The 23,077-nt window shown below is 45.7% G+C and overlaps 1 protein-coding gene across 1 annotated transcript; it reads left to right on the forward strand.

Annotated features, from left to right (window-relative positions):
• Positions 1-629: 629 nt before the first annotated feature.
• tmem86a (transmembrane protein 86A) lies at positions 630-22,570 on the forward strand. The gene is made up of 3 exons (XM_067993807.1): positions 630-795; positions 14,301-14,565; positions 19,958-22,570. Exons 1-3 carry the CDS (start codon positions 775-777, stop codon positions 20,389-20,391), a joined length of 720 nt encoding a protein of 239 aa, XP_067849908.1. The 5' UTR covers positions 630-774; the 3' UTR covers positions 20,392-22,570.
• Positions 22,571-23,077: the final 507 nt, after the last annotated feature.

Below are 23,077 nucleotides of genomic sequence, written 5' to 3' on the forward strand. Positions count from 1 at the left end.
GGAGAGCCTCTCTGCCCCATTTTACTTGCCAAAATTCTGCACTGCCTGAAAACAGGCAAATTTTGAATGTCAAATCCAGACCTTGGGTGTCCGGTTTATATATATAGACTTTTTAAAAAATCCAGACACCCTACTCGGATGCCTGGACTGTTCAGCTAAAAACAGATGAATGACAATCCAATAGCTGACTCAGATAATTTAGTTTCTGCTATATTGTTGTACATCAGCAGTTGTTGGCTTGCAAGTGAGAAATTCCTGCTGCAAACAGTTATTTAGAGGAGAGGTACAGAGACGATGGATAATTTTACTTCAGAGTATTTCTGAAAGTCGACTGTTTTTTTTTGAAGCCAATGGTTAGTGTTGGGCATCCCCGGTGACCTCATGCATCAGGTCTCCCCTCTCTATTCCCCCCCCCCCTCACCCGACCCCTTGGGGTTACTCGCGGTCAGTGTGCCGTCACGTGACCCCCGCAGGTACCCGCCCCCTCTCTCTCTCACTCACCCCCCCCCCTCCCCAGTGACGTCACGGGGTCTGAGAGAAACACACAACAAAAAAAAAACCAAACAAAAAAACGGAACGGAACCGGGTCCGGAAACGAAGAGCAAGAGCCGGAGCCGGGGGAGGAGGAGGAGGAGGAGGAGGGAGTAAGGGACTGGAAAACCCGGAGCAAGGAGGGGTAGGGGGAGAGAGAATCGGATAATAAAGAAAACCGGATCGGATCGGGAGCTGGAGGTCGGAAGAGGAGCCGAGCGGGCAGGAGGAGGAGGCAGGAGGATGGTGTCGCCCGTCACCGTGGTGAGCACCGCCTCGGGAGGGCCGGGGATGCTGCGCCGGTCCCGGTCCCGGTCCCTGAGCCTGACCGCCCTTCGGAGGCTGAGTGTGGACGGTGATGATGTGGAGGCAGCTCTCGCGCGCCTCTTTTTACTCTGCTGCTTTCATCTCATCTCATTCCCCCCCCCCCTCCCCTCTCCCTCCCTACCCCACCCCACCCCACCATCCCAACTGGTCGCCAGCGGGGGTTTAATCTTTGTCATAACTTTTAAAAAAATATATATTTAGTTTCCCCCCCCCCTCCCCTCTTGTAGCATCAGCCTGGCGGATCTTCTCTCCAGGGCCCTCCTCCCTCCCCCCCACCTCTGTGGGTGCATTTCGACTCTGGAGACCTGTCAGCTTCTCAGGGCTGTAGGTGGAGTTTGGTTAAAAGTATTTTTGTTGTTATTTTTATTATTATTATAGATTCTCTTTGTGGCTGTGTATTTGCTGTCGACTACTGTGGGCCGTGGATCAGGTTCACATGGCAGGACTCTTTTTTTTACATATTGCCTTGCTGTGGAGCCAAGTGGTGGAACCTCCTCTCTCTTCACTGTCTCACATATTTTTCTCTTGAGTTTTTTTTCTGTTCATTTTTTATTTTGACAAAAGTTGTCATGTGACCGAGGGTGACAGACGTGCGTAGTTCCCCTGTGCTGGGGAAGTTGCTGTAGGGGAGTAACTGAGGAGGAAGAAGGAGGGATGGAGAAAAAGAGGGAGGAGGAGGAGGGGGGGGGGAGGGGGAGAGAGAGAGATCAGTACAGTAATAGATTGCTGGCATTTTGTCTTGTTTTCAGAAATAAGAAGTCATTACTGAGTTGCCTCCCTCCATCTCTGTATTACAGACTGCCATTCTATTTTCTTGGTGATTACATGCTCTTCAAGATGAGGGATGCTAGTGCTGGAGAAGGGACACTTTTAACTTCAGGTACCCCAGAGCCAGCATCAAACAAGTTGAAGTCAGATATAGGAAGAGCCCCTTGAATTCAGTGGCACTCAAGGCCAATTTCTGTGGCTAACAATTTTGTAACATGAGAATGTAGATTCTGGAACAAGCCTGTCCAGGATGGGAGCTCATCTCAATACAATAACTTTAAAAAAATTCCCAACAACAACAATTTGCATTTATATAGTTCCTTTAACATAGTAAAACGTCCCAAGGCGCTTCACAGGAGCATTATCAAACAAAATTTGACACTGAGCCACATAAGGAGAAATTAGGATAGGTGACCTAGTACTTTTTAAAATGCTACATAAAACACTAAATTGGAGGTATTTTAATCTGTTCCTAATCTGTTTATCGTGTTTAATCTCAATCGCCCATGCACTGCTTGGCTATTTACAATAATATCTAACATTTAACAAAAACCTAGCTGTCTCACCTGATTTTTCACTTAGCCCAGTGAGACAGCTGGGTGTTAATAAAAGCAAAATACTGCGAATGCTGGAAATCTGAAATAAATACAGAAAATGCTTGAAACACTCAACAGGTCAGGTAGCATCTGTGGAGAGAGTTGTTCTCTCTCCACAGATGCTGCCTGACCTGCTGGGTGTTTCCAGCATATTCTGTTTTTATTTCAATTGGGTGTTAAGTTGCAGTTAGGTAATGTTATTTTATTTAAAGTATTGGTATTTACAATAATATTTGTCCTAGTATGATCATACAGAGTCTAATTGTTAAAAGAAATGTTCAAATAATTTTTCCATTTCAAATTATAGTTTAAAATTACAGCAATATATTTCCTAGTATATTTAAAGTGTCAGTGACTCCAGCGTTTGTTGCTGACAGAGACAGTAACTAGCAGTATTACATTCAGCACCATGTACTCAGCTTACTGGCACATTAATAAACCAGGGGCTACATTGTTGTAATTTTAAATGGGAAAAAAATTAATACTGAGGCTGTGTTCACCATATCATGTGGTATAATTTATAAATTGCTGCGTATTTAGAATACAAAGGCTTAACAGAGCATCAAAGGCTCTGAATCACATCACTTATGTCCTCACCAACCTACCTGCTGTAGATCCGTCTGTCCAAAATGGCACAGATCATCAACAGTGACATCAAGTGACACATGCTCACCAACAACCTGCTCACTGACGTTCAGTTCAGATTCTACCAGAACCATTCGGCTCCTGACCCCGTCACAGTCTTCTTGATCCAGACATGGACAAAAAAAGAGCTGAATGCCATGGAAATGGAATAGAAGTGGAGAGTCAGCATTTGGCTGAGTATGGCACCCAGGAACCCTAGCAAAACTGAGATCCATAGGGGTGAAAAGAGAAAACCCTCCAGTTGCTGGACTTCTACCTGACTCAAAGGAAGGTGGTTGTCAGAGGCTATTCATCTCCACCCCAGGACATCGCTGCAGGAGTTCATCAGGGCAGTGACTTAGGCTCAACTATCTTCAGATGCCTTCAATGATTAAGAAGCTTGACACCATCCAGGACAAAGCAGTCTGTTGATCGGCACTTTATTCACTAGCCTAAACAACCACCCCTTCACTACTGGTGTGCCGTGGCTGCAGTGTGCACTATCTACAGGATGCACCGCAGCAACTTGCCAAGACTTCTTTAGCGGCGCCTTCCAAACCCATGACCTCCACCACCTAAAAGGATAAAGGCAGCAGGTGCATGGGAACATCGTTACCGCCACAATCCCCTCCAAGTCACACACCACTCCGACTAGTATAACATCGACGCTAGGTCAAAATCCTGGAACTCCCTACTTGACAGCGCTGTGGGAGTATCTTCACCACTCTGATTTCAGTGGTTCAAGAAGAAGGGGCATCACCACATTCCCAAGAGCAACTAGGGATGGGCAATAATTGCTGGCCTTGCCAGTGAAGACACAACCCGAGAATGAATACAAAAAAAGAAAAAAATCTCCAGCTCTGCGACTTCTAAGAACAGTTATAGCCTTTTCTTTCTGTTTGTCTTTAATTCCCAATTTTTTAGGGCTGGCTTCAGCGTTGAGGGGAGCTCCAAGACTGTAAGGTTTGTTAGGAGAGGGAACTGGTACATTTAGTGCTAGTGGGGCCATGCTGCTGTGTCAACTATTTATGGACTGTAAGTTATTGGGCAGTTTTTAGTCTAGATATAATGACGTTAGAATTTACACCTTGAAAGAGCTGTCTGTGTTACAGTCACAATTTGAGAAATAACATCGTTTGAAATTGCATATTAAGATTTTTCTACCCAGTTTTCTCCATTCCTCTCCTGGATGTGCTGACCAATCCTGAGGTAAAGTGGGCTCCATCAGCTGTACATTATTTCATCCAAGTGGCCATTCCTTATGTGTGAGTCTGGATAATAAGTGTTGGCACAGTCCAGCCCTGCCCAGCAAACCAGGGAACCCTGGCTAATATTTGCTCCTTATCTCAAGAGCACTGAGGCCAATTGTAGCATCCCTATCACCATTTTGGGTGAGAGTAACTCAGCACACACCAGGGATTGAACTTGATATATTCCTGGTCTGCCTGACTCAGTATCATACTGGTGCATGAAAAAAGTGGAAATACTTCAGATGAGTGTTCAGTTCTTAAGCAGAGTTGGTTTTGTCATCTACAAAACTACTCTGGCCTAATAACCAGAATGCTGAAGCATTTAAACCCTCTTGTAACCATTGTATTGTAGAGTGAGTCATTCTCAGGTTGCTTTTGTGTAACTCCCAGCAATAGATTCAAAGCAGCACTGGCAGAGTTCAGGTAGTTGGCCATATGCCAGCCCTCTTAAATATAAAAAAGAAAGTCTCCCCAGATCTGTTGTTTGAATCCAGTATCTATGTGCTGCTAGAAAGCTTTCCATGTCAAACTCCTTGGACTTGTGATATGATCACAGCAGACTGGAAACTGGTACGTTGAGACAGCAGCTCCCACAAGGGACAATCTGCCAGCTCCCATGAGACTGCTCACGATCAAAGAAAGAAACATTTGGATTCATGTCCCTTATCGTTATTACTGACTATAATCAGTGGTTAGAAACAGGCTGTTATAGTACATTTACTGAGAGGAGGCCAGTAACTAATGGCACGGCTTATAGCTGTGGTACTCATAATAAAGCCTAGGTTTCATTTGAGGCCTAACTTTATCCCTCAACAGCTTTAAATACTCTGCGCTTCCATTCTTGGCTTGTTCAGGTAAGATTCAAGACAGTTCTGTCTCCTTTTCTTGTTCTTCATGAAAACAAAACAAGGGAATGCAATCACGAGGGAGAGTTGTCCCAACTTCCAATACAGCAAGGAAAAGAGATCTGCTAAAATTGAACTATTTAATAGAACAATTGACCCATATATTTAAAGTGTAGATAAGGTAAACCCAGAATATTATTTCAAGCTAATTCAAACTGGTAAGATTGGAGAAGATGTATTTAAAATAGTGAAAAATAAAATTAAAACAGATATTAGACTTCTTTATTCAAAGAGTGATAACTCATTATCATTCATACATGCAGTGTAGTAGAGTCAAAAAACACTAGGGACATTCAAAATGCAGTTGGATGCTGGGCTGGGAGAGCTAGAGCACCAGAGGGATGAGAATTATAAGCAGACACACCTTTTCTTGTCCTTGACTGTTCTTATGTTTTATAGCCTTTTACTCTTCCTGTGGGATCGTGCCTCTTCTGTATTTGGGAGCCATCCACAGTAGCATAATTGAAATCAGGAGCTCACTATGTGGGGAATCGCAGGCACAGACCCATGTCCCATCACTGTTGAGATTCAGTGTATTGGCTGGTATTAGGGCTCTTGAGAAAAGGTTACTGAATAACACTGTTCTAGAGACTGCTACTATGCCAAGGATCAGAGCAGTACAGATTGCATGTTATTGTGTCCCAGAGTGCAGCAACACTGGTTGAAGTGAAATTGTACTGTTAAATTTCGCTGGGATGGGGATGCTTGATGAACTGCATCTCTTTTGCTTTTTATATTTTCTTTCTCAGTCATTGCACTACAAAGGTAATTTATTGCATGAAACACTTCAAGATGTTTCAAAGTAAAATGGTGCTATATAAATGTGATTTTTTTAAAATTATAAAATACGAAGTTAAATAGCATAAGGCCTTCAAAGACGAAACTACCATTTTCCTCAAAATGTCTTTTGTTGGTGAGATTGATTTATGGTGGATTTTATGCTCATCAAAGTGAGAGATGTCAGTGTTGGAGAACGGAACACTTTCCATTTCAGGTACCTGGGGGTAATTTTAACCCCCAAGAACAGGTGGGTTGGGGTGGGTGAGAGGTTAAAATAATAGCTTTTTGGAGTGGGATCGCATCCCGGCTAGAACGCGCCCACTTCTGGGTTCGACTCGGGCACGTTTGGATGCGTGTGCACAACAGACACCAGGAAGTCCCGCCCCCACTTAAAGCTGACAGGCCAATACTTAAGGGGACAAGGTACCTCATTGAAATAGTAAACAATTTTACAACACCAAGTTATAGTCCAGCAATTTTATTTTAAATTCACAAGCTTTCGGAGGCTTCCCCCTTCGTCAGGTGAACGATGTTTTTTTTTTCACATCGTTCACCTGACGAAGGGGGAAGCCTCCGAAAGCTTGTGAATTTAAAATAAAATTGCTGGACTATAACTTGGTGTTGTAAAATTGTTTACAATTGTCAACCCCAGTCCATCACCGGCATCTCCACATCATTGAAATAGGTGAGGTACTTAAGTTTTTGTATATGACAAAAGTAAAATGAATTTAACCTTACCTGTTTGGGTTTTCCATCGTTTCCGATTCACGTCAGGTGAAAGCAACCGGGAAGGGCTGGATCCTGAGCTGAATGCCTTTATTGCACTGCTTGTGGGTCTCCCGGAGGAGCATGAGTGCTTCAACCAGGCCCAACAAGCTCACGTGGCCGACATGACCCTGCGATCGGCTGACCTGGACCCCACCCCCTGCTGATCCCGATGCTGGCTGGAACCCCCCCCCCCCCCCAATCCCGATGCTGGCTGGACTCCCCCGATGTCATCCATATTCGCCCACCATCCCCCCTCCCCCTCCGATTTAATCGTTTAATGGTTAGTAAGTTTGCAGATGACACCAAGATTGGTGGCATTGTGGACAGTGAAGAAGGTTATCTAGGATTGCAACGGGACCTTGATAAATTGGGCCAGTGGGCCGATGAATGGCAGATGGAGTTTAATTTAGATAAATGTGAGGTGATGCATTTTGGTAGATCGAATCGGGCCAGGACCTACTCCGTTAATGGTAGGGCGTTGGGGAGAGTTATAGAACAAAGAGATCTAGGAGTACAGGTTCATAGCTCCTTGAAAGTGGAGTCACAGGTGGATAGGGTGGTGAAGAAGGTATTCGGCATGCTTGGTTTCATTGGTCAGAACATTGAATACAGGAGTTGGGATGTCTTGTTGAAGTTGTACAGGACATTAGTAAGGCCACACTTGGAATACTGTGTACAGTTCTGGTCACCCTATTATAGAAAGGATATTATTAAACTAGAAAGAGTGCAGAAAAGATTTACTAGGATGCTACCGGGACTTGATGGTTTGACTTATAGGGAGAGGTTGGATAGACTGGGACTTTTTTCCCTGGAGAGTAGGAGGTTTAGGGGTGATCTTATAGAAGTCTATAAAATAATGAGGGGCATAGATAAGGTCGATAGTCAAAATCTTTTCCCAAAGGTAGGGGAGTCTATAACGAGGGGGCATAGATTTAAGGTGAGAGGGGAGAGATACAAAAGGGTCCAGAGGGGCAATTTTTTCACTCAAAGGGTGGTGAGTGTCTGGAACGAGCTGCCAGAGGCAGTAGTAGAGGCGGGTACAATTTTGTCTTTTAAAAAGCATTTGGACAGTTACATGGGTAAGATGGGTATAGAGGGATATGGGCCAAGTGCAGGCAATTGGGACTAGCTTAGTGGTATAAACTGGGCGACATGGACATGTTGGGCCGAAGGGCCTGTTTCCATGTTGTAACTTCTATGATTCTATGAATCCAAGGCCCACGGTCTCTCCCTCCCGCCTACCTCTCTGATCGGCGGCTCCTTTCCCTTCCGACAGGCAACCAGCCTGTCAATCTGAATGCCTGGCACATGGGAAACCCGGAAGCACAAATTCCTTCAATTGAGTTGCGATTGCAGATTGCGATGCACTCATTTGGCTTCCGGGTTTCCCTCGCGAATATCTAGGGACGGGCTGGGTTCCCGGCTCCAAGTTTAAATCATGCCCCTAGCGTCAGCATCAAGCACTCCTAGGTACCGTACAGTTAGACGCAGAGCAAAGCTCCCTCCACTTTGCTCAACCATGTGCCTTTGCATCCAACTTCAGAAGAGCCAATCTTCCTGCGCCAGTGTGATATGTTCCATTTCCCAAACCGGTTATCCTCTGACCTCTCTGACTGAGATTGCCAATTAGTGACGAATTAGAGTTGGTTTTGTGCTGTAGGCCCATGCGCACTAGGAACTGGCTCATTCAGGTAGATTCCTTACAGCCAACAGACAGAGGGATTGTCATCTGATCAGCCTGGGCTTGATCTGAACCCAGTTTCAAGAGGTGGAACAATAATCACCTGGTATGTCCTCACAGCACTATAGCACCCAGTCCCAGAAGGCTTTTCTTCTGCAGTATGGAAGGCTTTTTAAACATATCATCGTGGTCTCTCCATTGCACAACAATCTACCTGTCGCAAATGCATCTGTCCATGACAGTATTGGTAGGAGTGACCACCGCACAGTCCTCGTGGAGATGAAATCCCGTCTTCGCACTGAGGACACCATCCAACGTGTTGTGTGGCACTACCACCGTGCTAAATGGGACAGATTCAGAACAGATCTAGCAGCTCAAAACTGGGCATCCATGAGGCGCTGTGGGCCATCAGCAGCAGCAGAATTGTATTCCAGCACAATCTGTAACCTCATGGCCCGGCATATTCCTCACTCTACCATTACCAACAAGCCAGGGGATCAACCCTGGTTCAATGAGGAGTGTAGAAGAGCATGCCAGGAGCAGCACCAGGCGTACCTAAAAATGAGGTGCCAACCTGGTGAAGCTACAACTCAGGACTACATGCATGCTAAACAGCGGAAGCAACATGCTATAGACAGAGCTAAGCGATTCCACAACCAACGGATCAGATCAAAGCTCTGCAGTCCTGCCACATCCAGTCGTGAATGGTGGTGGACAATTAAACAACTAACTGGAGGAGGAGGCTCTGCAAACATCCCCATTCTCAATGATGGCGGAGTCCAGCACGTGAGTGCAAAAGACAAGGCTGAAGCGTTTGCAACCATCTTCAGCCAGAAGTGCCGAGTGGATAATCCATCTCAGCCTCCTCTGATATCCCGACCATCACGGAAGCCAGTCTTCGGCCAATTCGATTCACTCCACGTGATATCAAGAAACGGCTGAGTGCACTGGATACAGCAAAGGCTATGGGCCCCGACAACATCCCAGGTGTAGTGCTGAAGACTTGTGCTCCAGAACTAGCTGCGCCTCTAGCCAAGCTGTTCCAGTACAGCTACAACACTGGCATCCACCCGACAATGTGGAAAATTGCCCAGGTATGTCCTGTCCACAAAAAGCAGGACAAATCCAATCCGGCCAATTACCGCCCCATCAGTCTACTCTCAATCATCAGCAAAGTGATGGAAGGTGTCGTCGACAGTGCTATCAAGCGGCACTTACTCACCAATAACCTGCTCACCGATGCTCAGTTTGGGTTCCGCCAGGACCACTCGGCTCCAGACCTCATTACAGCCTTGGTCCAAACATGGACAAAAGAGCTGAATTCCAGAGGTGAGGTGAGAGTGACTGCCCTTGACATCAAGGCAGCATTTGACCGAGTGTGGCACCAAGGAGCCCTTGTAAAATTGAAGTCAATGGGAATCAGGGGGAAAACTCTCCAGTGGCTGGAGTCATACCTAGCACAAAGGAAGATGGTAGTGGTTGTTGGAGGCCAAGCATCTCAGCCCCAGGGCATTGCTGCAGGAGTTCCTCAGGGCAGTGTCCTAGGCCCAACCATCTTCAGCTGCTTCATCAATGACCTTCCCTCCATCATAAGGTCAGAAATGGAGATGTTCGCTGATGACTGCACAGTGTTCAGTTCCATTCGCAACCCCTCAGATAATGAAGCAGTCCGAGCCCGCATGCAGCAAGACCTGGACAACATCCAGGCTTGGGCTGATAAGTGGCAAGTAACATTCGCGCCAGGTAAGTGCCAGGCAATGACCATCTCCAACAAGAGAGAGTCTAACCACCTCCCCTTGACATTCAACGGCATTACCATCGCCGAATCCCCCACCATCAACATCCTGGGGGTCACCATTGACCAGAAACTTAACTGGACCAGCCATATAAATACTGTGGCTACGAGAGCAGGTCAGAGGCTGGGTATTCTGTGGCGAGTGACTCACCTCCTGACTCCCCAAAGCCTTTCCACCATCTACAAGGCACAAGTCAGGAGTGTGATGGAATACTCTCCACTTGCCTGGATGAGTGCAGCTCCAACAGCACTCAAGAAGCTCGACACCATCCAAGATAAAGCAGCCCGCTTGATTGGCACCCCATCCACCACCCTAAACATTCACTCCCTTCACCACCGGCGCACTGTGGCTGCAGTGTGCACCATCCACAGGATGCACTGCAGCAACTCGCCAAGGCTTCTTCGACAGCACCTCCCAAACCCGCGACCTCTACCACCTAGAAGGACAAGGGCAGCAGGCGCATGGGAACAACACCACCTGCACGTTCCCCTCCAAGTTACACACCATCCCGACTTGGAAATATATCGCCGTTCCTTCATTGTCGCTGGGTCAAAATCCTGGAACTCCCTTCCTAACAGCACTGTGGGAGAACCGTCACCACACGGACTGCAGCGGTTCAAGAAGGCGGCTCACCACCACCTTCTCAAGGGCAATTAGGGATGGGCAATAAATGCCGGCCTTGCCAGCGACGCCCACATCCCGTGAACGAATAAAAAAAAAACACAACATTCCATGAGCCGGGGATCATATTGGGCCGTATTTCACTGTTAAAAATAACAGTGCTCACTGTTATTCATGTGCAAATTGGACAATAACTTCCGGCGACGCACATGCGCAGTCAAACGCCGAAATCCGGAGGTTGCTGTACAAGATGCCCTGCTTGCATGAAGAAGACATCTCGCTGGCTGGCTCCCCGTTGGCGTGAAGTTCCTGTACTGACATTTCAGATACAGACAAAACTCGCCAACAAATGTTAAGTCAAGTCATTTCAAGTTTAAGTCGCGTTTTAATGGTGTAATAAGTCTTAATTACTGCCAAACAACCTCTCTGGCGCTGAAAATTAACTTTTGCAAGTGTGGAGTCTCATTTCTTCAGCTTTAAATTATTGTTGGACATTTAAAAAAATTTAAAATATATTTTTCTTTCAGTCTCCTTTAACTCTGCCTCTCAATCTAATATTTCTTTCCCTCTCTTTATTTTGCTTACTGTACCATCGTTAATAAGCAGTGCAGTCTGCACTGCTTATTAATGATGCTCCAACCTGATTGGTTAAGGAGATACACAGCTGCTTGCCCTGTTCACACAGGTCCCAGATGCCCTGTGGAGGGAGGGAGTCATGCTTTTTGGATCGCTAATTTAGAGGAAGTTGCCGTGCAAAAGCTCATAGAAAGTCTATGGGCAAGTGCAAATCTGCCATTCATTCGCTGCTCACAGCAAAATCCAGCCCATTGGTAATCTGTCCTCAGGTATCCTGCTGGACTGCTAGGAAGCCGGTCATTAGGTCATGCAAAAATAGTCTTCTCACCATTTGGTTCAGAAAAATCATCCTTTCCAGAGTCCCTTCATATCAAGGCTTCCTAACAGTCTTCTTTCTCTCATCTTTCTGACAATTCTGCTCTTAAAATAATTCCCGTGCATACCAAAGTTTCCGCAGCGATTTCTCTAGATTGCACACCAAACAACCAGAGCAGATCCTGTGTGACTAGCACTCAACTCAAAAAGAGGGGGGAGCATGTTGCAAGGAATCCCCTTCCCCAGACAGGAACATTTGTAGGTTGTATAAAAGTGTCTGTTACGATGAGCACAAAATCTCACCACATACAAAAAAAAAGGGAGGGGAGGATGACAGAAAAAGTAAAATGAGCCAGCAGTATCTGTGAGAAATCCAGCCTCGCCAGGGGAGTTGATAGAAAATGATGGACTGATAAAGAAAGGGTTTTAACTCCTCTCTTTCTCATTTTAGAGAGTGAATAGTTGAGAACCATAAAAGCAGACATCACTTGGGACTGACAGTAGGAGTATGTGAGAGGGAGACATTGAATGATAGCCATAGAAACTGGCATTGGCATTGGTGTTGGCTGCCAATAATTCAATTTAGCTTGTGAGAAATGAAGATTGAATGGGACTCTCAGGTTCAGGTGCTACTATGAATGAGTCCAACTGCAGAAGGAGAGAGAGAACCACTATAGATTGGCATTAGTCCAAGTTTGCATTTGTATGCCTTGGGCATGTGAACTATGGGAGTAATTAAACTGAACAATGTGACAATAGAAAGCTTTAAACTGCTATGTAAATTTTGGATAGACACGACTTTTTGCTCATTTGAAATGAGCACGACTCGCAGTGGTGATGGAAGCCTCTTCTCGGCTACCCTGTGAAGTTATGTGCTGGGTGGGAGAGGGTTATCCTATTTTTGATGCTGGTGCTTTGCACGTGGTTGTAACCAAGTGGCGTTTCCTCAACCCAGTTGTGAAACTTCAGACATTTGCAGACAGCCGACAACCAGCAGGCAGCCCTGTCTTTCTGTGAAGGTAACCTTAGTACGTGCAGCGATTGGGTAGTCAGCAATTTCCCGTTGAAGTAAAGGACAATATGATATGAAACAGAAACAGCTGTAGGGAGGGGGAGAAGTGACTGAAGCTACAAATAGTCACGAGCTAGAAAATGACTTGCGGTAATGTTCTCAAGGCATTGATTGAACTCCCAGTTTTTTTTCCAGCATTATTAATTAAATTATGGCTCTGATTGGAGAACCATGGAGAGCTTCTGTTATTTTCCTCCCCTCCGATCATGAAAGTGCTAACCTTGGCTGAGGTACTGTTTCACAGGTGCCAGGAGCACTCTGGTACCAGGACCCAACTGGCCGTTTTTCACGTGTGAGCCTGGGCAGTGAGTGCTGGCAGATCATTCAACTATGGAGGGCATCACAGCTGAGTTCAGTCACATCCTCAGCCAAATCCATACATGTGGACTTCCTAGTGGAGCCAATGGATAGTGGTCAGGAACTGGAACCTTGTCTGATTTCTTTTCCTGCTTCTTGGCCTAGCAGTGAGGCAGTCGTAAAGCCCCTACAGCACAGTTTGGGGATTGATTCTGGGATCTGGAAACCTTAGGCCCCCCTGCCCCGGGTTCCCCGCTTCCACCGACCAAAATTGCATTCGGAACCCCGCCCCCGACTAGGATTACCAACTCTGGTTGAACGTATTCCTGGAGGTTTCATCACGACCGTCCCACCCAGTCAATAGCCCTTTTTCCATCTACAATATTTTTATAACTAATAAACGAATGCGTTCAAAGAAAATGGAAAAAAAACCCACTTTTTTTAATGCCCCTATGCTTTTTCTTGTGGGTGCAGCAGTGTCCAGGAGATTAATTTTTAATTCCTAGAGACTCCAGGACAATCCTGGAGGGTTGGCAACCCTACTTCCGACCCACTTACCTGACTGCTGGGGACTGTACCCTTGAGTCCCCGCCGGCCGAAATCCCTCCACTGCCCACCAGCCAGTTACTGAGCCCACGACTGGGTTCAGGCGGGAGCCTCACTTCAAACATAGAACAAGGCCTGGGGTTTAAAATTGTCTGAAGCCTCAGACCGGCGCGGCCAAGCGAGCTTGACCCTTGACCCTTCCCCCTCCCCCCACATGCCACACTTGCACCCTGAGTTAAAACCGGGGCTTAAGAGAGAAAACGGGAGGGGTAATTTTCTCTGGTGAGAAGCTTTGCCCATCAGGAGCATATATCGGAAATTCAGGCTTGTGCTACACATAACTGTCTGAATATTTAATTAATAGTGGGAAAATCATAAGCAGTGTGCGTTCCAGTTTTGGTTACGCAGTCCAGGGGCTCCCTGCTGGAGGCACAAAGTCAGAAAACCACCCCAAGTAAATTAGTTAGGTGACACCAAGCTTGGGTTTTAAAAGCTTGTAGCGTGCAGGATGAGTGATGGAGGTAAGCATTTCCACAGCCATGAGGTCCTTGGAAAGAATAAGTTACAGGAGGAGACATTATGATGAGTCACAATTTCAGCACATTGAGGATTCAGGGAGGAGACAGTGTGTTGGACAGAGTACTTGCAGCTCAGGAGGAACAAGAGAAGGCAATTAATTGGAGCAATGACCATAGTAGTACCCATACGATAGAGAAAGACCAGATAGATTGCAAAAAATGTTCTTAGAATCAAAAAAGAAGCTGTTAAGTAATTGTACAGAAGGCCTGATTTCAGTATGATGACTGACTGACTGCTTCTTTTTCTCTATTTTTACCCCCATGCATAGGTTAAAAACGAGGGGCCTAAGTTGGTACCTTTCTTTAAGGCCACCTGTGTATATTTTGTCCTCTGGCTGCCAACCTCTAGCCCATCGTGGTTCAGTGCACTGATCAAATGCCTGCCTATCTTCTGTCTCTGGGTGTTCTTGCTGGCTCACGGAATCAACTTCATGGGAACACGCCCCAGCGCAAGGAAGATCCTGGCAGGCTTGATATTTTCTGCTCTGGGGGATGCTTTTCTTATCTGGCAGGAACAAGGATACTTTGTTCATGGTGAGTGGATCTGAAATGCTGTGTTACAAACAGTGTCACAATTGTTGCATGTCTAGTTAATGGAAATTTATTCTCTTTTGCTATTAAATTGGAATTAGAGGAGCTGTGTCAAAAGGTCCCAGAGTCTGTGTACTGACGGTTGTGAGGTCCCAGTGTCTGTGTACTGACGGTTGTGAGGTCCCAGAGTCTGTGTACTGACGGTTGTGAGGTCCCAGTGTCTGTGTACTGACAGTTGTAAGGTCCCAGTGTCTGTGTACTGACAGTTGTAAGGTCCCAGAGTCTGTGTACTGATTGTTGTAAGGTCCCAGAGTCTGTGTACTGATTGTTGTAAAGTCCCAGAGTCTGTGTACTGACGGTTGTGAGGTCCCAGAGTCTGTGTACTGATTGTTGTAAAGTCCCAGAGTCTGTGTACTGATTGTTGTGAGGCCCCAGAGTCTGTGTACTGATTGTTGTGAGGTCCCAGAGTCTGTGTACTGACGGTTGTGAGGTCCCAGAGTCTGTGTACTGACGGTTGTGAGGTCCCAGAGTCTGTGTACTGACGGTTGTGAGGTCCCAGAGTCTGTGTACTGACGGTTGTGAGGTCCCAGTGCCTGTGTACTGACGGTTGTGAGGTCCCAGTGCCTGTGTACTGACGGTTGTGAGGTCCCAGTGTCTGTGTACTGACGGTTGTGAGGTCCCAGTGTCTGTGTACTGACGGTTGTGAGGTCCCAGAGTCTGTGTACTGACGGTTGTGAGGTCCCAGTGTCTGTGTACTGACGGTTGTGAGGTCCCAGAGTCTGTGTACTGATTGTTGTGAGGTCCCAGAGTCTGTGTACTGATTGTTGTGAGGTCCCAGAGTCTGTGTACTGATTGTTGTGAGGTCCCAGTGTCTGTGTACTGACTGTTGTGAGGTCCCAGTGTCTGTATACTGATTGTTGTGAGGTCCCAGTGTCTGTGTACTGACTGTTGTGAGGTCCCAGAGTCTGTGTACTGATTGTTGTAAGGTCCCAGTGTCTGTGTACTGACGGTTGTGAGGTCCCAGAGTCTGTGTACTGACGGTTGTGAGGTCCCAGTGTCTGTGTACTGATTGTTGTGAGGTCCCAGTGTCTGTGTACTGATGGTTGTGAGGTCCCAGTGTCTGTGTACTGATGGTTATGAGGCCCCAGAGTCTGTGTACTGATGGTATGGAGAGTATATTATTGCTTTGTATATCCTTCCTTTCTGTCCGATGCCCTGTAGCAAATTTCTCCTCCTCGTGCTCTGAGTTCATTTTAAGAAAAGAAATGCTAGAAAGCTTTTTGGTGCCCAGAGTAATGGATGCTGGATACAAATATTGTAAAACTGGAGCACTGAGATCAAATATGGTTAACCATTACCACTTTTTTAAATGGGGTTCAATTGGAGGCAAAGTGCTCTTAGCTGATAAGCTATTTTGTTTTTTCTAATATGGGGCTTTATATAAAAATCCCTAATCTTTCATTGCTAATGAAGCACAGAGCTCCTTACATTTTTAAGGAATTCAAAAGCTGTATGAACCAGATTGTTTTCGCCATTTTTTTTTCCCCTGAAGTCCCCGACCCATGTGGAGGATGGTTCCACGGCTATTGATAGCCTTCCAGTACCTCATCCAAGAGCCTGTTCTTCATGTTGTGAGTCTGGACGGTGAGTGTTGCTTAGATATTCAACGTCTGAGGATAACACAGCTGAACACAATCCCACCTCGCTTCCAATGTCCACGGACGCATGCTTTCCTAGTAGGGGTCACTGGAGTGGGACCCTGGCTGATTTTTTTTCCCTCCCTCTAGCCCATGGGTGCTGAGACCAGTTGTATTCCCAGTCTGGAAATAGAACCAGGAATCTGATCAGAAAGTAAATACACTTCCTGTCCCACTCCAGGAAATGTATTTACCAGCAGAACCATTTTGGACATCTTTATAGCATATTAGGGGGGATTTTTAACCCCCCAGGGCGGGCAGGAGAGGCGTAGGGGGGAGGTTATAATGTCAAAAATCGGAAACCCGACTCCAATGCTCCCATTTCCGGTTTTAACAGACGGGCGAGTAACTTGCTCTCGAGAGGCAGGTCAATAATTTAAATACGTTAATGAGGCTGCAAGGCTCACATTTTAACCAGAGTTTTAAATTTAACGGCTAAGGGGCGGTTTTCCCAGGGCTCGGTAAACCTGGCAGCTGGAGGGAGGTGGGAGCTGCCGGATCCAGCAGGTGAGTGTCCTTCCAGCACTGCTTCTGGGCCAGGAGGAGCAGGAGTACTTCCCTTGGCCGCTCAAGCCAAACTGCCACAATCGGCCTCCCACCCATGATCCACCGCCCTAACCCCCCGGACTCCCCTCCACCCCCCCCCCCCCTGCCCCTGCTTCCTGGCTGCAGCCTACCACCGCAGGCCTTTCCGCCCTCTCAATCTGGCTGGCTGCCGGCCAGGAAACGGAGACAAAAAATTTTGATGAGGTCCTGCCGTTAGATTCGGCAGGACCTCCGCGTTACCCGCATTTCTGGGTTTCCAAGCCGCTATGGCACTCCCCCGCCCCTGCTCCCTCCCCGCCTCTCTGTAAATATCAGTGCCAAATATACCGGGTTATAAGGTCTACAGGAGTGATAGGGAAAATGGAAGAGGGGGAGGAGTAGCCTTAATGATTAGAGATGAAATCACTTCAATGATAAAGGAGGATACAACGAGAGGTAAGCAGCCAACAGTGACCTTATGGGTTGAATTGAGAACTAGGAAAGGATCTAAGACTATAGTGGGAATTGTGTATAGGACGCCTGGCAGCAGCTCTGAAGTGCTAGATTGTATAAATGCAGAGATTAGACAAGCGTGTAAGAAAGGCATAGTGGTCTTAATGGGGGACTTTAACCTTCACATAGATTGGGAAAAGCAGACTAGCAACTGTCAGAAAGGTAGTGAATTTCTTGAGTGTGTCCGGGATAGTTTTCTCCAGCAGTATGTCCTAGAGGCAACAAGGGGGCAAGCCACACTAGATTCAGTAATGAGTAATGAACCAGATTTAGTTAACGGCTTAACTGTACGTGAACATCCATCCAATATCGATCATAACATGATCGAGTTCAATGTAGTGTTTGAAAGGGAAAAAAGTGAGTCAGCTGCTAAGATTCTAGACTTGGGTAAGGCCGACTTCAATGGGATGAGACTGTCCACAGTAAACTGGGCAAATCTGTTAATGGGTAAAACGACTGATGATCAGTGGGAAATGTTTAAAGAAACATTTAACGTGATACAGAATCGGTTTATACCCCTGAGGGGCAAGAACTCTACTTGCCAAAAAAAACAGCCATGGACAACTAGAGAGGTAAGGGACAGTATAAGACATAAGGAAAGGGCATACAAAAAGGCAAAAAATGGCACAGATCCTGGCGAATGGGAAAGATACAAAGATCAACAAAGGGTCACAAAACAGATAGTAAGAGCTACAAAAAGAGAGTATGAAAAGAAACTTGAAAGGAATATCAAAACCAATACGAAGAAGTTACATTAGGAAAAAGAGGGTGGTCAGGAGCAGTGTTGGCCCCTTAAAAACTGAAAGTGGGGATATTGTCATTGACAATGGGGATATGGCGGACATGTTGAACAATTACTTTGCGTCAGTATTTACAGTAGAAAAAGAGGATAGCATGCTGGAAATCCCAAGAAAACTAATATTGAATCAGGGACAGGGACTCGATAAAATTATCATAAGTAAAGCAACAGTAATGAAGAAAATAATGTCACTAAAGAGTGATAAATCCCCAGGACCAGATGGTTTCCATCCCAGGGTTTTAAAGGAAGTACGTGAGCACATTGCAGATGCCCCAACCATAATCTGTCAAAGTTCTCTAGATTCAGGAACTGTCCCTCTGGATTGGAAAATTGCACATGTCGCTGCTTTTTAAGAAAGGAGAGAGAGGGAAACCAGGGAATTATAGACCAGTTAGCCTAACATCTGTTGTGGGGAAAATGCTGGAGTCTATAATTAAGGATAGGGTGACTGAACACCTTGAATTTTCAGTTAATCAGAGAGAGCCAGCATGGATTTGTGAAAGGTAGGTCATGCTTGACAAACCTGATTGAATTTTTTGAAGAGGTGACTAAAGTAGTGGACAGTGGAATGTCAATGGATGTTATTTATATGGACTTCCAGAAGGCATTTGATAAGGTCCCACATAAGAGACTGTTAGCTAAGATAGAAGCCCATGGAATTGAGGGAAAAGTACGGACTTGGTTAGGAGGTTGGCTGAGCGAAAGGCGACAGAGAGTAGGGATAATGGGAAGGTACTCACATTGGCAGGATGTGACTAGTGGAGTCCCGCAGGGATCTGTCTTGGGGCCTCAATTATTCACAATATTTATTAACGACTTAGATGAAGGCATAGAAAGTCTCATATCTAAGTTTGCCGATGACACAAAGATTGGTGGCATTGTAAGCAGTGTTGATGAAAATATAAAATTACAAAGGGATACTGATAGATTAGGTGAATGGGCAAAACTGTGGCAAATGGAATTCAATGTAGACAAATGTGAGGTCATCCACTTTGGATCAAAAAAGGATAGAACAGGGTACTTTCTAAATGGTAAAAAGTTAAAAACAGTGGATGTCCAAAGGGACTTAGGGATACAGGTACATAGACCATTGAAGTATCATGAACAGGTGCAGAAAATAATCAATAAAGCTAATGGAATGCTGGCTTTTATATCTAGAGGACTAAAGTACAAGGGGGCAGAAGTTATGCTGCAGCTATACAAAACCCTGGTTAGACCGCACCTGGAGTACTGTGAGCAGTTCTGGGCACTGCACCTTTGGAAGGACATATTGGCCTTGGAGGGAGCGCAGCATAGGTTTACTAGAATGATACCCGGACTTCAAGGGTTAAGTTACGAGGAGAGATTACACAAATTGGGGTTGTATTCTCTGGAGTTTCGAAGGTTAAGGGGTGATCTGATCGAAGTTTATAAGATATTAAGGGGAACAGATAGGGTGGATAGAGAGAAACTATTTCTGCTGGTTGGGGACTTTAGGAGTCGGGGGCACAGTCTAAAAATTAGAGCCAGCCCTTTCAGGAGCGAGATTAGAAAACATTTCTACACACAAAGGGTGGTAGAAGTTTGGAACTCTCTTCCGCAAACGGCAATTGATACTAGCTCAATTGCTAAATTTAAATCTGAGATAGATAGCTTTTTGGCAACCAAAGGTATTAAGGGATATGGGCCAAAGGCGGTTATGTGGAGTTAGATCACAGATCAGCCATGATCTTATCAAATGGCGGAGCAGGCACGAGGGGCTGAATGGCCGCCTCCTGTTCCTATGTTCCTAATGTCTTTATTTCAAATTTCTAACATGTGGCGATTTTATTTTAACCAAAAGCTGTTTTGTTTACACTGATTTGTCCTGCTGACTCTTCAGGTCTGCTCATGTTCGCCATCACGCACATACTCTACACCTCAGCCTTTGGAATGAAGCCCCTGAACCCTGAGCCTGGCTGTGGGGTGGTGATCATCTGTGGACTTTCTTATTCCTTGCTGTACCCGTACCTTTCTGGCCCCTTCACCTACTTAGTGGCAGTTTACATCGCTCTGGTCGGATTCATGGGCTGGCGAGCCATTGCGGGTGTGCAGCTCTTCAACGACCTCTGGACATGGACCAAACTATGTGCCTGCATCGGAGCCATGCTGTTCATGGTGTCTGACCTCACCATCGCTGTCAATAAGTTCTGCTTCCCTGTGCCTTACTCCCGGGCCATCATCATGGCCACTTACTATGCTGCTCAGATGCTCATTGCCCTGTCAGTAGTGGAATGCAAGGACGATAATGATGGCAACATCAGAAAGATGAACTGAGGGACGAACACCCCTCCCACAATAACTTGACAAAGTATTCCTGAGTTCCAGTGGGACACAGAAACCTGGGAAGCTATGGTGTGAATCTGATTTAGAGCCACATGATTTATTTTCAACGGTTTGCTTCTGAGTGATTGTAGCTTATTGTTACCTCCAAGAAGTAGTCTGCAGTCAGGAGGGTGTAAGTACAGTGGCTGAAACCAGGAAAGGCAGCACTCCAGCTGAACCCTGACGAGATGGTCTCCTTCTGCAGTTTTGTGCTGTGGGATTCCTGTCCATCAGCAACTAGATGGAAATTGTCCAAATTCATTTCAATTATCATCCCTAGAGAGAGTGGACCTCACGATTGGAAAGACTGAATTCTGTGACCATCAAGTTAATCTCAAACTCAGCCTCCTTACATGGTTCCAGAATGCCCTTTTCCTGCAGTATTTGAAAGCTTTATAACCAATATCAGTGAATTTATATATGGTTTTAGAACAACATTTAAAGGGAATTAAAAAACATTTGAAAAGGAAGAATATAAACGAACATACAAAAAATGACAGATCGGAAAAGACCTACAGGTCCACCCAGCCTGTCCTACACAAATGTGATGTCCTGTGCATCACAATACATACACTCCTCACCCCACGTGTAATGTAATCTCCTGGGACAGGCGAAAAACCAGATTAAAAACCCAGGCCAATTAGGGAAAAAAAATCTGGACCCCCTGAGGCGAATGAAACTAGTCCAGGAGACCACACTGCCCTAATTAACGTTATACAGTACCTACCTCTTGTACGAAGTGATCTCCGCTTCAGGGAAAGGTTAGGGAAACGGGATTACAGTAGACAACTCCAGTTGAAGAGCTGGTACAGGCTTGATGGCCAAACGGTCTCCTTCTGTGCTGCAATTTCTGTAATTTTATTATATGATGTACGTATTGCTAAGACGCTGATTCGTGCATGCATGCTTCATGTTTGTGGTATCCAGTGGGGACCTAACTTTAAATTGTAAAGGGAAACCTCTCCCTTATAAAAAGTGGTGCATTTCAATCCTTTAATCATAAACAACATTCTCTTCTCAGTGTCATGGACCAGGCGTTGAGAAAATTATCCTATCAATTGTACCGTTGTGTGATGTGGGGGAGAGATTCACCACTGCTGCTGTTTCATCCAGTGCATTCTGGTGCTCATCCACATTGATGTCACATCTGTGTGCAGAGAGTCATTTCCTGAGTAAGCGCTGGTGATGGGGACTGTAGCCAGACATGGACAGAAAATCGCTGTCCATGATTTTCAGATACATGCTGCCGATTGGCGAGGCTCCCCGTTGGTATTGCGTACTCAGAAGATCAACGCCATACTCTCTAATTTTGCCACGCAACTTTCCAGAATTTAGGCTCATGTCAAAAGTGTAACAAAATATAAACACCGAACAGTTTTTTTTTTAATTGCAAATTTATGTCGAATTTTTTTCCCTCCTCTGATTTTCTCTTCTCCTGCTCTTGAAGGTGGGGTATGGTTTGAAGGCTGCTGGCAGCCATCCAGCACCTCACCAAGTAGCCATGTATAAGCCGATGTAGTGAGTGTCGGCTGATACATTGTGATGGAAGATTATTCGACTGTGGTGGCGTCACAGCTGAGCCCAATACCATCCTCACCCCGTGTCCACACATGCTCACTTTCCAACAGTGGTTACTGGATAGCGATCAGGAACAGGAGTCCCCGACCGATTGTTATTTCTTTCTTCCCCCCCCCCCCTCCCCACTTCCAGCCAGGAGCACTCTGGAACTCCTCCTGGTAACTCAGCAGAGACTGAGGATCAAATCTGGTTTGAACAGCTCAACTACTCACTGCCTTAATCAGCTGAGCCATCTGCTGTTCACAGTTAATCTGAAATCTCACCTGGACTTAACTTTCTGACTGAGTTTAAATTCTGTGGATGTTTCTTAAAAAGCAAGAAGAAATTGTAAGAGTATCTGAAGGTGAATCTCCTCCTTCCTCACTCCTCTGTTGTACGTACTTAGTCTGTTACACCAGGACATGTGCAATTTGCATGCCTGGATGCAGTGTGAATGTACCAGGGTTTATAAATGAATCCATTAAGATGAAGAAAAGTCCGGTGGGAGCTCTCTTTTTGTTTCAATGTATTCTTCCTTTTTCTGGGTTCCGCTGGCAGGAGACCTGAAGAACCCCTGTGAAATTTCAGGGCTTATCTTTTTAGCTATAAAATGTGGGGGCGATGGCGGGGGGCGGGGGTGAGGGGAGAATACTGTGAACAAAAAATACTGCTCCTGGACTTATTTTCCCCTTTAATAGGTGTGCATCAGAGCCCACTTTTCCATTGTACTATTTTATTCTCTACTCCTTTCTCATAGTTAGTCAGACAAAGCGCTTTGTTTTTTTAGCTGTATTTATTGTAACAGGTGGACAGAGGTTACAGCACCAAGTAAGAATAACAGGGATTACTGTTACAGCATTACCCACTGCTTTCAGTGTACTGGAGACATGACAGTGCTACCAACTCGAGGATTTTAATATATAGATAATGACAGCTGTGTGCTTACTGGAGACAGTTACATACACAGAGCTGTCTAAATACAGCAGTTACAGGAGATAGTTACACACTGCTGTTTATATACTGTAGGTACAGGAGACAGTTACATAGACAGCTGTATGTATAACCATTTCCTGTACCTAAA

The sequence above is a fragment of the Heptranchias perlo genome, chromosome 12 (genome assembly GCF_035084215.1).
Source record: "Heptranchias perlo isolate sHepPer1 chromosome 12, sHepPer1.hap1, whole genome shotgun sequence".
Taxonomy (NCBI): domain Eukaryota; kingdom Metazoa; phylum Chordata; class Chondrichthyes; order Hexanchiformes; family Hexanchidae; genus Heptranchias; species Heptranchias perlo.